Source organism: Mus musculus, chromosome 12 (assembly GCF_000001635.26).
Source record: "Mus musculus strain C57BL/6J chromosome 12, GRCm38.p6 C57BL/6J".
Lineage (NCBI taxonomy): Eukaryota > Metazoa > Chordata > Mammalia > Rodentia > Muridae > Mus > Mus musculus.
Genome location: NC_000078.6, coordinates 31,864,862 through 31,881,940, shown reverse-complemented (window position 1 = coordinate 31,881,940; position 17,079 = coordinate 31,864,862). Strand labels below are relative to the sequence as shown.

Here is a 17,079-nt window from a genome sequence, read left to right as displayed (position 1 = left end):
AGTGTGCACAGCAGCTATGGCTGAGCTTTGCAGCAGCTCCAGCTTCCGTCCCCTTAGGAACCTGCATAGCGATTTCCGTAGTGGCTCTCACAGTTTACATCCACTCCTGTAAGTGTATGAAGGGACCTTTTTCTCTAAATCTTTATTAGCACTGGTGGTCACTTCCCTTCCTGATGACCATTTTGATAGGAATAGGATGGAATGTATTTAATGTAGGTTTAATTAGCATTTTCCTAATGGCTAAGGATGTTGAATATTTTCATATATTCATCAGTTATTATATCTTTTAATTCTTTGCTAATTTTATGCATGTATATGTTGAATTTTAGTCATTTTCACACACACCTCATTTCTTACTCACTCCTTGTAGGGGATAACATTTGACTACTTTTGAGTTCTTTTGAGAACTGTCTATCCAATTCATTTCTTCTCAGGATGAGTCTGGAAGTGTCTTTCTATTCTACTGTATTGAATGTTTGAGGGGCACTGATAGATCTTTACAGGTCTGCTGAAATTCACCAGTGAGTCTGTTGGTGTTAGAGCTTCTTTGTTGGTAGACTATTACTGCTTCAATCTTGTTGATTGTTGCGGGCCTGTTTAAGTTGTTCAATTAATTCACTTTTCACTTAATTTCAGTAAGTTGCATGCATCTATAAATTATTCATTTTTTTCTATATGTTGCTACTTTAGATCACAGAGTTCTCTAAAGGCACTCTACACTCCAGTGATCCTCTACAGACTCTACGTCTCACATCTCATGTATGGCTTTCGTTTGCTCTCAGTCCAGCTAAGAATCTGTCAGCACTGTTTATTTAAAAAAAAAAAAAAACAGCCGGGCATGGTGGCACACGCCTTTAATCCCAGCACTTGGGAGGCAGAGGTAGGTGGATTTATGAGTTCGAGGTCAGCCTGGTCTACAAAGTGAATTCCAGGACAGCCAGGGCTACGCAGAGAAACCCTGTCTTGAAACCCACCCCCCCCCCCAAAAAAAAAACCAAAAAAACACAACTCTTCCTTCTACTAATTATTTCTACTGTTCATTTAGCCTCCAGTTTATTAACTTCTGCTCTGTTCTTTTTCATTCCTTACTGTCTACTGTTCTGGGGGTGCCTATTCTTGTTTTTATAAGACCTTCAGGTACATCACAATGTTGCTTACTGAGCTGCTTTCAATTAGCACTCACAGCTATGAATGCTCCTCTTAAAACTGCCTTTGCCATATCTGAAAAGTTCTTATACCCGGCTTTCATTTTATTTAATTCTATGAACTTTAGACTTTCCTAACTGATTTCTTCAACAGTCCATTTGAACATTCAAGACAGTATAATCAGCCAAGAACAGTGGTTCATGCTTGTAACCCCAGCAATTGGGAAGGTACATTCAGGAGGATCAAGAACTCAAAGTCACTGAACGGAGCAGGTGTGAGGCTGCCATGAGCTGCACGAACCCTGTCAGAGAGAGATGATGACAGACATCCCACTCATCTCCATGCTCTTGCAGTTTCTGTGGTGTCTTTTTCTACTCATCTCCAGTTTTACTCTATTTTTATCTAATAAGATTCAAGAAACCACGTGGGTTATTTTCTATTATTTAAGACTTGCTTGTTGTGTCCTAAGATAGAGGAAGTTTTTCGAAGCAATCCCACTAAAATCAGGGACTAGACAAGGCTGCCCACTTTCTCCCTGCCTATTCAATATGGTACTTGAAGTCCTAGCCAGAGGAATTCGACAACAAAAGGAGATCAAGGAGATACAAATTGGAAAGGAAGAAGTCAAAATATCACTATTTGCAGATGATATGATAGTATATATAAGTGACCCCAAAAATTCCACCAGAGAACTCCTAAACCTGATAAACAGCTTCAGTGAAGTAGCTGGATATAAAATTAACTCAAATAAATCAATGGCCTTCCTCTACACAAATGATAAACAAATTGAGAAAGAAATTAGGGAAACAACACCCTCCACAATAGTCACAAATAATATAAAATACCTTGGTGTGACTCTAACTAAGGAAGTGAAAGATCTGTATGATAAGAACTTCAAGTCTCTGAAGAAAGAAATTGAAGAAGATCTCAGAAGATGGAAAGATCTCCCATGCTCACGGATTGGCAGGATCAGTATAGTAAAAATGGCTATCTTGCCAAAAGCAATCTACAGATTCAATGCAATCCCCATCAAAATCCCAACTCAATTCTTCACTGAGATAGAAAGGATAATTTGCAAATTCAATTGGAAAAATAAAAAAAAAACCTAGGATAGCAAAAACTATTCTCAACAATAAAAGAAACTCTGGTAGAATCACCATGCCTGACATTAGGCTGTATTACAGAGCAATTGTGATAAAATCTGCATGGTACTGGTACAGTGACAGACAGGTAGATCAATGGAACAGAATTGAAGACCCAGAAATGAATCCATACACCTATGGTCACTTGATCTTTGACAAGGGAGCTAAAACCATCCAGTGCAAAAAAGACAGCATTTTCAACAAACAGTGCTGGCACAACTGGCGGTTATCATGTTGAAGAATGCGAATTGATCCATTCTTATCTCCTTGTACAAAGCTCAAGTCTAAGTGGATCAAAGACCTCCACATAAGAACAGAGACACTGAAATTAATAGAGAAGAAAGTAGGGGAAAGCCTTGAAGATATGGGCACAGGGGAAAAATTCCTAAACAGAACAGCAATGGCTTGTGCTGTAAGATCAAGAATTGACAAATGGGACCTCATAAAATTGCAAAGCTTCTGTAAAGCAAAAGATACTGTCAATAAGACAAAAAGGCCACCAACAGATTGGGAAAGGATTTTTACCAATCCTAGATCTGATAGGGGACTAATATCCAATATATACAAAGAGCTCAAGAAGCTGGACTCTAGAAATTCAAATAAAAGATCTCCCATGCTCATGGATTGGCAGGAATTAAAAAATGGGGAACAGAGCTAAACAAAGAATTTTCAACTGAGGAATACCAAATGGCTGAGAAGCACCTGAAAAAATGTTCAACATCCTTAATCATCATGGAAATGCAAATCAAAATAACCTTGACATTCCACCTTACACCAGTCAGAATGGCCAAGATCAAAAATTCAGATGACAGCAGATGCTGGCGAGGATGTGGAGAAAGAGGAACACTCCTCCACTGCTGGTGGGATTGCAAGCTTGTACAACCACTCTGGAAGTCCTTCTGGAGGTTCCTCAGAAAACTGGACATAATACTACTGGAAGATCCAGCAATACCTCTCCTGGGCATTTACCCAGAAGAAGTTCCAACTGGTAATAAGAACATATGCTCCACTATGTTCATAACAGCCTTATTTATAATAGCCAGAAGCTGGAAAGAACCCAGATGTCCCTCAACAGAAGAATGAATACAGAAAATGTGGTACATTTACACAATGGAGTACTACTCAGCTATTAAAAACAATGGATTTATGAAATTCTTGGACAAATGGATGTATCTGGAGGATATCATCCTTAGTGAGGTAACCCAATCACAAAAGAAGTCATTAGATATGCACTCACTGATAAGTGGATATTACCCCAGAAACATAGAACACCCAAGATACAATTTGCAAACACAAGAAAATCAAGAAGAAGGAAGACTAATGGGTGGATACTTCATTCCTCCTTAGAATAGGGAACAAAATACCCATGAAAGGAGTTAGAGACAAAGTTTGGAGCTAAGACGAAAGGATGGACTATCCAGAGAATACCCTGCCCGGGGATCTATCCCATAATCAGCCACCAAACCCAACCACTATTTTATATGCCAGCAAGATTTTGCTGAAGGGACCCTGTTATAGCTGTCTCCTATGAGGCTATGTCAGTGCCTGGCAAATACAGAAGTGGATGCTCACAGCCATCTATAAAATGGAACACAGGGCCCCCAATGGAGAAGCTAGAGAAAGCACCCAAGGAGCTGAAGGAGTCTGCAACCCTATAGGTGGAACAACAATATAAACTAACCAGTACCCCCAGAGCTCGTGTCTCTAGCTGCATATGTAGCAGATGATGGCCTAGTCGGCCATCACTGGGAAGAGAGGCCCCTTGATATTGCAAACTTTATATGCCCCAGTACAGGGGAATTCCAGGGCCAAGAAGCGGGAGTGGGTGGGTAGGGGAGCAGGGCAGAGGGAGAATATAGGGAACTTTCGGGATAGCATTTGAAATGTAAATAAAGAAAATATCTAATTAACAAAAAAAGGAAAAAAAAAGATAGAGGAAGTTTTAAGAAGCTTCCATGGGCTACCAAGAAGAATGTGGATTCTGTAGTTGGTGGATAAATATCCTATAGATTTCTGTTAAGTCCATTTGATCTATAGTACAATTTGTTTATAATATTTCTTTGTTGATTTTTTTCTTGACCTATCTACTGATGAAAGATTATTATACCTAGACCAATATGACCTTTTATGTTCCTAAGTATTTGTTATGAAGCTGAAAATCCCAAACTTTGGTGCACAAGTATTTACAATTGTATCTTTTCAAGGAACTGTCCTTTTATTAATGTATCACGACCTTTATTTTTCTACTAATTTTGACTTGGAGTCTATTATATCAGATATTAGAGTCACAGGCCCAGCTTGCTTTTGGTTTACTTGATATACGGATTGCCATGTTTTCAGTGTTTTGGTTTGCCTGTGTCTTTTTCAGGGAAGATTATTTCTGGGAGACAAGCTATAGCAATGTTGTCCTTGTGGCTTTAGACTTCTGTCTCCCCCTCCTGAGCGCTGCATGTTTTCTCTAGTGATAGGACTGAACAGTATTGCAGAGGAAACACGTAATAAAACTTGGATCAACCAAAACTTCTATAGTGTGAAAAGGGAATTATGGGAAGGCGAAGGCTGGGAGGTGGGGATATCTAATTGTACGTTTGAATTCAGCACTAATCTCCATCTGACTCATAAGCCCCATTTATGCAGAATAAACTAAATATGTCTTGTGAATACTATTTAAAGATGTGAACTACTAAGTATAATCTCAGAACCTGGGAGATGACAGCAGGAGGACTAGCAGCTGCAGGCTATCTTGAATACATGGAAAACTGAAAGCCAACCTGGGATGCATGAGACCATCATAAGAGAGAAAGAAGTGAGCTAAATCTGGGATGGTAGTGTGTAATTTATAATCTCGGACTCAGGAGGATGAGGCCTAAGTGCTGCCACGAATTTGAGAACCTTTTGGGTTACAAAGTCACATGGTGTTTCAAAAACACCAAGCCGGATGGAGCTCAGTGTTCCTGGGACCATCAGTTTGGATAAGGTCCTGTGTTCACACTCTAGCAGCAGCGGGAAGGGAGGGAGAGAGGCAGGAAAGAAGGGAAAAGAAAAGAAAAACAAAAACTGAGATTTGACACAAGGCCAGAGGCCAGCTGCAGGTATGACCAAATTAATTTGCTATCAAAGCAAAATCATCAATAATCTCAGAAGAAATATTTAATAATTATGTGTTTACATAAAAAGTAGTCACAAAGTTGTCGATCAAGCCTCAAGGAGACAGAGGGCAGCCCTGAGATAACCTGAACTCCAGAATTCCGAGGGATATCCTAAGTGAGATAAAGAAAAGATAAAGAAATTAAAAAATAAAAAATGGAGTTTTCAGCAGCCAGGAAAGCTACAAAAACCAAATAGAAAATTTAAATAATAACAACCAAAAGTGCTATGTGAAGCATGAAAGGAATGAACAGCTTCAACAACAAGATGAATGAAAGGGTGAATCAGTGATGCCTTCAATGGCAATCCACCCAGGAGAGAAAGAACAACGAAAACCAGCCAGACTTCTGAAGCAGGTCTACAGAGCCATAAGGACAGGATGAGGCATAAGATCTATTTAGAGGTGACCACAGTCACCCAAACCAGGAAAAGCATACATTTATAGATTTGGGAGATCAGCCGCACAAGTGGAATAATTCTGCAGAGAAGCCTGCTCCGGCCCATGCACATCCAGACCAACAGTCCAGAGCACAGCTGCTGCGGAGCGGGGCTGGCAAGGGAGAGTCACAACTGGGAGCAATGTCAGCGCTGAAGACATCTCATCAGAAAACAGGAGGACAGAAAACAGCACAACAGTGTAGTTAAAGAGCTAAAAGAAAACAAATCCCTAATTTTAGTAAAAACATTCCTCAAGACAAACTACAATAAAAAATATTTCTGGCAAAAACAAACAAACAAACAACAACAAAACACCTTCCAAAAAAGGAAGTTTGCTGCTATGAGATTGACTCTATTCCAGCAGATTTCAACTGCAGACCTCCAAGGCTGCCTACAGCAGGCCTCCCAAGGTGTTCCTTCAGAATCTGTACCCTGAAGGTCTCCAAAGATGTCTGCAGCCAGTCCTTTGATATCATTCTAGCTTTCTTGCCCCAATTTCAGTGGGAATCAACCATAGAAGAGATTATATGGCTCCTTAACCAACAACAAAAAAAAGTCTGGAATGTTAGGTTTCAAACCCAGGACAAGAGGCTGAGATGCCTATTAATATGTCAAAGCTGATGATGGCCTCCAGGTTCCCCCAGACTCCTTCAGTCTCTACCTGTTAACCCTCTGGCTGCTGGTGGTGGTGGTGCATGTGTGTATGTGTGTGTGTACATGTGTGTGTGGGGGCATCTAACATTACCTTCTCCAGTCCAGGGACTGGTCTGGGACTTCCCTTCCCCCAGCTTCTCTAATCCCTATATGACCCAGCTTCAGTGAAACAAAAAAAATTTAAAAACAAACAAACAAACAAATAAGCATCTAGAAAAAGACAGAAATGAGTAAAGCTAAAAGAGAAACAAATACTAAACAATTTACCAATTAAATCCTAGGCAATAATTACATTGATAATTAACTAAGTACTCCACAAAAGACAGAGATTACTACCATAGACAAAAGAACAAGACTCAGCTATATACTGTTTGTAAGAGATGCACTTCAAAAGTACACAGAGGCATTCAATGCAAATTTATAGGAAACACACCGTGCAAACATTAGCATACACAGACTAGATTGTTGTTAGTTAACACAGAGTGCAAAGCAATAAGGTAAAGAGGGTATTTTGTAATAGTGAAAGTGTCAGTTCATTAAAGAATAATAATAAATACATCCATAACAGACCTTCAACAATGCAGCCATAGAGACTTCCAAAATCGAGGACACAGAATTGATAGAATTAAAGAAATAAGAAAGGTATCTTTCTTAAAAGATTTTGACTCTATCTCAGCAATTGATAGGACAAACACAAGATGTTAGGAGACAAGGAATCTCTTCACACTTGTTATTTAACTTGACTAATGATCTGACAGTACAATCAATAATTATAAATTATCATCATGTACATAGTTAATTTATAAATAAACCACATTCAGAGCTAGAAAAGCCACACTTAAGTGCACCGCTCCCATCTACAATAGAAATATAAACAGTCATACAAGAATGCAAGTCAGAAAACAGGCTAAGGACATTTCTCAGGACAAGCAGCACCCAAGCTGGCTGACAACAGTGAAGTCAGAAATCAGGAAAATACATCTGACAACAAAAACAAACCTGGAGATGAAAAAACAAGCTTCGAAATAATTCACAACTGAAGGAGGAAATGACAAATGAAATTTCAAAATACTTGAGGCAGAATGAAGATGAAAGTACAAATGATCACAACTGCGGTGCTTCAAAGGGTTTGCATGTTAGTGTAAGTGCACATTAGTTTATTTTGGCTGTTACAAGGGGAAAAAAAAAAAACAAGTCAAAGACAGAATGCGAGGGCTGGGACATGGTCTGTGGTTAAAACACCTCCCACAAAGAACAAGGGCCTGAGTTTGCATCTCCAGTGTCTGTGGAAAGCTTGCTAGGTAGCTTGGATCTGTAAATCCAGTGCTAGGTGGAGGGATGCGGCGAGGGGCAGGAGGACCTCTGGGCTTCCCTGGTCAGACAGCCTGGCCAATGGATGAGCTTTAGGTTCAGTGAGAGATTCTGTCTTTAAAAATAAAGTAGAGGGACTGGAGAGATTGTTCAATGATTTAGAACACTCACTGCTCTTCCAGAGAACCTGGGTTTGATTCCCAACACCCACATGGCGCTTGCACCTATCTGTAACTCCATTTCTAGGGGTCTGACAGCATCTTCCGGGTTCTGTGGGCAATTCATGGCTTTGTTGTTGCTGTTGTTATTTAGAAGATAACAAAGTTTATAGAATCCTGACTAGATAACTATTAAAAAAGGAAACAGATCAACAATATAAAATGTTGAGGCTTTCACCAAGAGTCCTACAATGTTAAAGAACAGTGACTCTTAGATACATTATGCTGACAAACTGGATGACTTAGGTGAGCAGACAAATGCCTGGCAAGTCACAGTATCAAAACTCATCCCAAGGTAAATAAATAAACCGAATGGCCACTTATCGATTAAACAGCTAAATCTGTACTCCCAAACCTTCCTACAAAGAAAAGTGTAGCTCAGATGGCTTCAGTATGAAACCTAACATTGGAGGGAAAGGGCAAAAAGAAAGAAAGCCTTCTAAATTCACCTCGTGAGACCAGTCCTATACTGGTCAAAGACTAAGGTAATGGTGAAGAAAATTCTATACCAATATCTTTTATGAATAGAGACATAAGTACTCGTAATAAATTTTAAGTAAACCAAACATAGAAATATATAACAAGGGCACTACATCAAGACAAGACCTTTGCAGGAGATTTAGAATAAGTTGCTGTAATGTATCTTATTAACAGAATAAAAGGGACAAGACTGCAATATGACTTCAGTTGTTTAAGAAAATAACAATACAGTTGCTAATTTAAATTTTTCAGAAAATTAGAAATATACATTTTGTTTAATTTGGCAAAGGTCATTTATGAAAATCTGTAAGCTAGCATTATTATGAACTTTATAGCTACTACTATACTTAAAATAATAAAATATGAGTAATTTCTTTTAGGTCAGGAGCTCACTAGCTCAGTTCTATTGAGTACATGACGAGTGGTCATAGCTAGAGAAATAAAATGTGGAGAAACAGCACAACTACCAGAAAGTAAGAAATAAAACTCTCGGCTTAAGTAACTAATGAAGCCTTTATAACTGGTGAGCTTTCCACATAGGGCCATTAGAAATCGGGGGAACAGAAATCATTTTGGGAACGCCATTATATTAAAGATAAGCGTGAATAAATAAATAATTACAAAAGGAAACAGAAGGAGATCATGGTACATTCCATATGCTCTCTACAAACCAGCAATGTCTGTAATGCATTTTAAAAGAATTTCTTAAAATAGCCATGATTATAAAAATATCAGAGCCTCAACAATCTGGAATATTCCCTGAGAGAGCATCAAACCCACAGAATAAAAGAGATGTGACACATTCCCATATATAACCCTAGCAACACTGTCACTATCTGCAAAGAGACAAACTCACCAGAAATGGACCAGAATAACCGTTACAGAGTGATTAAATGCCACATATCACATGGTGGTTAGAATGAAATGGCTCTGTGTTTATTAAAACATGTTAGCTAGCTCTCATGAGAAGACAGGACAATGTGGAGCACAAAGACAATGACCTGTTCCCTGATGGCATCCAAGAATTGCAGAGCCTTCAGGTTTGCCATACTGGTCCAATTTTATAGTATTATAATCAATGATTTCGAAAACTTTTACTAAAAATATTTCACAATGGCAGCTTCTTCCATGTTTAGTAATGAGAAGAGCACACTAGGAGAAAGGAGGACAGAAAACATGCAAGTGTCTCCTCACCCACAACACATCAGACCTCTGCACACACGAACATGTGTCATCAGATCTCTGCACACACAAACGTAGGTCATCAGAGCTCTGCACACATGAACATGTGTCATCAGAGCTCTGCACACATGAACATGTGTCATCAGAGCTCTGCACACATGAACATGTGTCATCAGAGCTCTGCACACATGAACATGTGTCATCAGAGCTCTGCACACATGAACATGTGTCATCAGAGCTCTGCACACATGAACATGTGTCATCAGAGCTCTGCACACATGAACATGTGTCATCAGAGCTCTGCACACATGAACATGTGTCATCAGAGCTCTGCACACATGAACATGTGTCATCAGAGCTCTGCACACATGAACATGTGTCATCAGAGCTCTCCACACACAAATATACGTCATTGTGCTACTACCTGTTTGGCACCAGCCCGAAACCTACAGACAAAATTTGGTTTCCAAATCTCCCCTTTCCTTTAAGATCTGTGACTTATTTCCCCAGTGTCTGGTCTTCCCTTAGCTCCTCTCTGGAGTCATTTGTCACTGTGCTTATTTGTACTCCTCCATCATCTTTTAAACTCTGTCTTCGTGATCTAAATCCAACCTAACAGTTTACATCTGTTACCTCCCAGGGGTGTCCTGTAACATTTATAAATCTGGTAATTAAGGCAAGGAACTGAGATGCAGTGCGCAGGTTGTTTGGTTTCAGCATCTCTGTTAATAGGACATCAATTAGTAATTATGAGGTAATGAATGAGTTATAGTGGCAAGATACAGGAGGTAAATGTCATCTGGCCAGTATGATCTGTTATTTATCAGGCTTATGAGGGTCAGAACGTTTTTGTCTCTAATTCAAAATGGGTGTAATACTACATAACTTAATATTACTGTACTATTTAAGCACACTATTTGTCTGACAAATAGTGGTACTAAATGAAGGATATCTACTACTGTTACATGAATTTTTAATTTAGCTTAAAGAGTTTTCTGTTTTAAGTAATTCAAAGCCTCTGAATCTCTCACACACACACATATAATTATGTTTCTTAAACTTCTTAAAAGATAGGCATGGGCCGGGCATGGTGGCGCACGCTTTTAATCCCAGCACTCGGGAGGCAGAGACAGGCGGATTTCTGAGTTCGAGGCCAGCCTGGTCTACAGAGTGAGGTCCAGGACAGCCAGGGCTATAGAGAAATCCTGTCTCGAAAAACAAAAAACAAACAAACAAACAAAGAGATAGGCATGGTGGCACACACCTTTAGTCTCAGCACTGAAAGGCAGAGCTCAGTGAGTTCAAAGCCAGCCAGATCTACATAATGATTTTCAGGCCAGACAGGGCTACACAATGAGACACTATCACAAAACAGAAACAAACAAATCCCCACTTTCTGAGTATTTGAAAAGAGGTGTGTGTGTGTGTGTGTGTGTGTGTGTGTATGTATATGTATACATATATATATGTGTGTGTGTCTGTATATGTGTGTGTGTATATATGTGTGTGTATGTATGTATATGTGTGTGTGTATGCTAAAATGAGAATGCACCCTTATTTTACATTTTCCTACAGATGTATTTTGAAGTAGATTTATAAACCTTAGCATTTCTGACAGTTGGAACTGGATCTAGGTTGTGGAGTGAATATCCTTTACATTACAAAGTGCTTAGTGAAGGCCTACATTCACTAGATGTCTGTAGCATTCCACCTTGAGTTATGATCACCCCAAATGTCTCCAATATTTTTAAACAGCACTTAGGGCCAAGTCAATTGCTGGAGAACCACTGTGTTTGGGATGTTAATAAGATCTGCTACAAGAAGCAGGAGACAGTACAAAAGCTCTTGCCTCTGCATAATGCAAATGTTTAAGTCAACACAATCTATAGAGAGCAAATGAGCCCACTGTTAAGTTCCAGAAACTACAAACACATGTATCTCTTCTACAGATAATTAACAATGAACAACTTTGGGTATCTATATATTGTTCTGAATTATTCTGAAAACAACCTTCTACTTAGCCAAAACCCATTAAACCCATTAAACCCACGCTGCCATATGCTAAAGTGAAGGTTCACATGTCCTTACCTTTAGGGCTGACATTATGGTTTGCTCGGCTGTTGCTGAGAATGAGCTCTGACTGGCAACAACCTACAACGGAGTTTCAGTGGAGTTACAATTTAGCTTAAGTCATTTATTTTTGTACACATTAATTTTGACCATAATATAACAAAACTTCCCAGAACATAATTAGCATGTTATCATTGCTTTATAATAATATTCCACAGCTGCCTTACTGAAAACTAAGGTCAGATGTTTCCATTTCTACAAATCAATATTAGTAAGGCTAACTAGAACCATCCAGGAGGCCCCTGGTGCCTTAGAGAAACAACTGAAGGAAATGGAATGTGCAGCCTCAAAGGTTTCTTGTCATTTTACTTCCTTGGAACCTTCTTGCTAACTCTTAAGAATATCTTTCATTTAATGTATGAAATATGTATTTCAGAAGTCCAAGCTGATAAAAGAACTTTTAAAAAATAAGGCCTCCCTGTGAATGGTTCTTGCTAAGTAGCTCAGGTTGGCCTCCCAAAGCCTCTGCCTTCCTCCCAAGTGCTACTATTATGTGGCTTAGAGGTTCAGTTTCCTTCAGTCCTTCTGAATATTTATCTTTGTAAAATAATGATAAAGGTCACCTTTGTTACTGACTGGTGCAGCTTAAACAGGGAGTTCACCACACCCACATTTCTCTTCTGTCCTTCCGTGAGAGGTCCAATCACCTGGCTTGCATCTCCTTGAGTAGAGAGCTGTAAGAATTCAACATACAAAGCCATTACCAAGTGACAGCTTGTATCTTTTGTTTGTTTGTTTAACCAAAAGATAGTTCGTATCTTACTGACAAAGACAAAGTTAAACAGGAATATTCAGGTCACATTAAATATAGCGTTGGGCTTCAGGCACAAGACAAATCGATAGAGAAAACACTTCACTGTGTAACTCCACAACTCCAGTAAGTCTTCCTAAAGACCATCTTTTTAATATTTCATGGCGATGGGCCATTGAGGCACGTGTGCCCCAACGCCCCTTGTGCCCTGTCATTTCATACCTCATCACAGTGACGTAAATTACACTGGCAACAGGCAATAATAGGCTTTGCTGAATTCCAACACTAAAATAAGTAATAACTTTAAAAGCAAGGAAAGGAGAAAACCCTTGTGTATACTCCTCAGCTATCTTAGTATTCCAAGGAAGTGAATGGTGGGAAGATGTAGTTACCATCCTATTTTTTTTATAGTCTTTTTAAAAGAAATTGACGGTGACTGAATTATGTGTGTATGAGAAATAAGAAGTAAAATTAAGAACTTCCATTTCTTCATCTTTCCTTCTAAGTACATGGTTTTAGGAGAAAGAACATGGACTACCTTATTAAATTAATCTGTACCAGTTACAGTTTAGATTTAAGAAAAGGACCCACACATCAACCATTCTCCTGATGATGCCATTACAGCCTAATTCTCTACAACATTATTATCCAAAGGCAAGCCTGGCCAGGACACAGCATAGATCACGTCCTGTCTTGAGCTCTATTCTCAAGCATATGGAACACTGGCTTTTCAGGGAGCAGAGCAGAAAACATCTGCTGTCCTGTAACCCAGGCGAACCATAGAGGAAGAACTACTACTTATCTTTCTCCTTTCTTTTGATAAGTACTCATAAATGTATATTCTGAAAGTTAAATTCAACCTCTAATAGAAATTTGTAATAAAAGAGTACCAATTTTTATAAAAGAGAGTTCTAGTTTGTTAAAGCTGTAACCCATCACACTGGTTATGAAGTCAACATATGACCTCTTAATACCAAGTTAAGGAATTCAATTTCTTTTGACTTTTAGGAAAAACAGATTTCTAACTTAAAATCAAGTTATGCCCAAAATATGTGTTTAAGTATGTGGAATGAAACAAAATCTTTTTTTTTTCTACAATAACCATGTCAAAAACAATCAGCACCCAGAAGCACTCACAAATCCAACTTAACTGACAGTGTGGAGAACTAACTGAATGTGAAGCCTTGCGAGAGGGCTCTGAGGTGCCCGTGGGGACTGGGTACGAGGAAGGCGTTCCTAGAGTAGAATGGCAACAGCCAGCTTGGGGGCAGGAGCACATGCTAAGTGGTCCTCTCACTTTACTAGGCATTTACGCCACAAGCTTCAGGGCATAGTGGTACACGCTTGTAGTCACAGTTACCAAGGATGCTGAGGAAGGTTTCATTCTGGGAGCTCAAGGCCAGCAGAACTTGATTAAAAAAAGGAAAAGTTCTGACCTGAAACTACAATTTTTAAAATCTAATCTTTCTTTGTAATCTCAAAGTAATTTTGGAAAATATATGAATTTTTATTTCAATGTAGTTGCTTGATACTTAACTAGGAGAAAATTATACTGCTAGAAAAGAGTGGAACTGTGGAATGATTTTGTAAGAACAGAAGCCCACTTCACATCCACCAGAAAGCTATACAGAACAATACATAATTACAAATATTGGTCTGAAGAAAATGATGCTCCAAACTGCTCTTGGGAGTATAAGACACTGTAGCCACTTTGGAGATATTCCAGGAATTTGTGAAAATCAAATCTGAATTTAACTTAGTAACCTAGTAATTAAAGCCCCAGTTTATACAAGAGAAATGATAATGCATATTCACTTAGATGTAATGTACACACAATCGATTGTTCACAGCAGTGTCTATCATATGATAGCCTAAAGTTAAACAACCAATGTCAACCAACTTATAAAGTGAAGATGTACACAGCCAACATTACTTGGCATTTAACATGAAGTTCTAAAACATGGTATATCATGGAAGAATCCTGAAAGCATTGTAAGGTAAGAAGGCAGGCATAAGAGGCCATACAATAAGCTATTATATTTACATGAGGAATCCAGAATAGAGAAATCTACAGAGAGGAACGGTTAGTAGCTGCAGTGAATTGAGGTACAAATGAGCATGACATTGATTACGGGGTGAAACTGCATGTGGATACACTGCACCCACAAAGCTAGACACTGAGCTCGCTGAGTCAGGTGTCCTAAAACGCTTCTGTTGTTTTGTTTTGTTTTGTTTTAGGAAAGACAGAAGAATTCCAGATCCCAGACCGTCTAGGTTACCTGACTGACACTCTGGCAGTCTGGCTGAGCACAGGCAAGGAAAATTGCTAAGTTCAAAACAGTTACAACGGTGTACAAGGAGGACATAGCTGTGGGAGCAAAAGAAAGAGAGTATATCTGCATGAAAAGCAAGGAACATTTCCCTGATGATTAAGGATGTTGAACATTTTTTCAGATGCTTCTCTGCCATTCGGTATTCCTCGGGTGAGAATTCTTTGTTCAGTTCTGAGCCCCATTTTTTAATGGGGTTATTTGATTTTATGGAGTCTACCTTCTTGAGTTCTTTATATATATTGGATATTAGTCCCCTGTCCGATTTTCAATAGGTAAAGATCCTTTCCCAATCTGTTGGTGGTCTTTTTGTCTTATTGACGGTGTCTTTTGCCTTGCAGAAGCTTTGCAATTTTATGAGGTCCCACTTATCGATTCTCGATCTTACAGCACAAGCCATTGCTGTTCTATTCAGGAATTTTTCCCCTGTACCCATATCTTCGAGGCTTTTCCCTACTTTCTCCTCTATAAGTTTCAGTGTCTCTGGTTTTATGTGGAGATCCTTAATCCACTTAGATTTGACCTTAGTACAAGGAGATAGTACTGGATCAATTCGAAATCTTCTACATGATAACAGCCAGTTGTGCCAGAACAAAACAACCCTGAGATTCCACCTCACACCAGTCAGAATGGCTAAGATGAAAAATTCAGGTGACAGCAGATGCTGGCGAGGATGTGGAGAAAGAGGAACACTCCTCCATTGTTGGTGGGATTGCAAGCTTGTACAACCACTCTGGAAATCAGTCTGGCGGTTCCTCAGAAAATTGGACATAGTACTACCGGAAGATCCAGCAATACCTCTTCTGGGCATATATCCAGAAGATGCCCCAACCAGTAAGAAGGACACATGCTCCACTATGTTCATAGCAGCCTTATTTATAATAGCCAGAAGCTGGAAAGAACCCAGATGCCCCTCAACAGAGGAATGGATACAGAAAATGTGGTACATTTACACAATGGAGTACTACTCAGCTATTAAAAAGAATGAATTTATGAAATTCCTAGCCAAATGGATGGACCTGGAGGGCATCATCCTGAGTGAGGTAACCCAATCTCAAAGGAACTCTCACAATATATACTCACTGATAAGTGGATATTAGCCCAGAAACTTAGGATACCCAAGATATAAGATATAATTTGCTAAAAACATTAAACTCAAGAGAACGAAGACCAAAGTGTGGACACTTTGCCCCTTCTTAGAATAGGAAACAAAACACCCATGGAAGGAGTTACAGAGACAAAATTTGGAAGTGTGACGAAAGGATGGACCATCTAGTGATTGCCATATCCAGAGATCCATCCCATGATCAGCATCCAAACGCTGACACCATTGTATACACTAGCAAGATTTTGCTGAAAGGACCCAGATATAGCTGTCTCTTGTGAGACTATGCCAGGGCCTAGCAAACACAGAAGTGGATGTTCACAGTCAGCTATTGAATGGACCACAGGGCCCCCAATGGAGGAACTAGAGAAAGCACCCAAGGAACTAAAGGGAACTGCAACCCTATAGGTGGAACAACAATATGAACTAAGCAGTACCCCAGAGCTCTTGTCTCTAGCTGCATATGTATCAAAAGATGGCCTAGTCGGCATCACTGCAAAGAGAGGCCCATTGGACACGCAAACTTTATATGCCCCAGTACAGGGGAACGCCAGGGCCAAAAAGGGGTAGTGGGTGGGTAGGGGAGTGGGGATGGGTGGGTATGGGGGACTTTTGGTATAGCATTGGAAATGTAAATGAGCTAAATACCTAATAAAAAATGGAAAAAAAAAGAAAAGCAAGGAACAAAACTAAAGTACTACTGTGGAACTCGATTTGAGGAAGGGCAAACTGGATCTGACCATCATCCTGACCTCGATGTGCAGTGTCCTATACAAGCCCACTCACCAACACTACCTCTGTCACTCTGTTAGGAAAACAATCTTCGGGAAAACAGTACAAGGAGCACCATGTGGCCTGTCCCTACACTTACCTACTTTGTTAGACATGGCTTTGTGTTTGCCTTCTGTTCTTTTTGTTCCCTCACACACATACAGAAATAATTCCCCTCTTTTCCCCTATTTTTTCCTTTTTTTTAATTAGGTATTTTCTTTAAATTTCTAAAGTTATCCCCTTTCCTGGTTTCCCCTCAGAAAATCCCCTATCC

The 17,079-nt window shown here is 39.4% G+C and overlaps 1 protein-coding gene across 7 annotated transcripts in view; it reads right to left on the bottom strand.

The window, feature by feature from the left end:
• The window catches only part of Cog5 (component of oligomeric golgi complex 5), a 282,812-nt gene that overhangs the window by 55,690 nt on the left and 210,043 nt on the right, over positions 1-17,079 (bottom strand). For all 7 annotated transcript variants that reach the window (XM_011243868.3, XM_006515084.4, XM_006515083.2 and 4 more), the window contains 2 exons: positions 12,412-12,522; positions 11,807-11,869 (listed from right to left, as the gene is read on the bottom strand). In XM_011243868.3, coding sequence (XP_011242170.1) covers positions 11,807-11,869; positions 12,412-12,522 — 174 coding nt within the window. The remainder of the gene's footprint in view (positions 1-11,806; positions 11,870-12,411; positions 12,523-17,079) is intronic.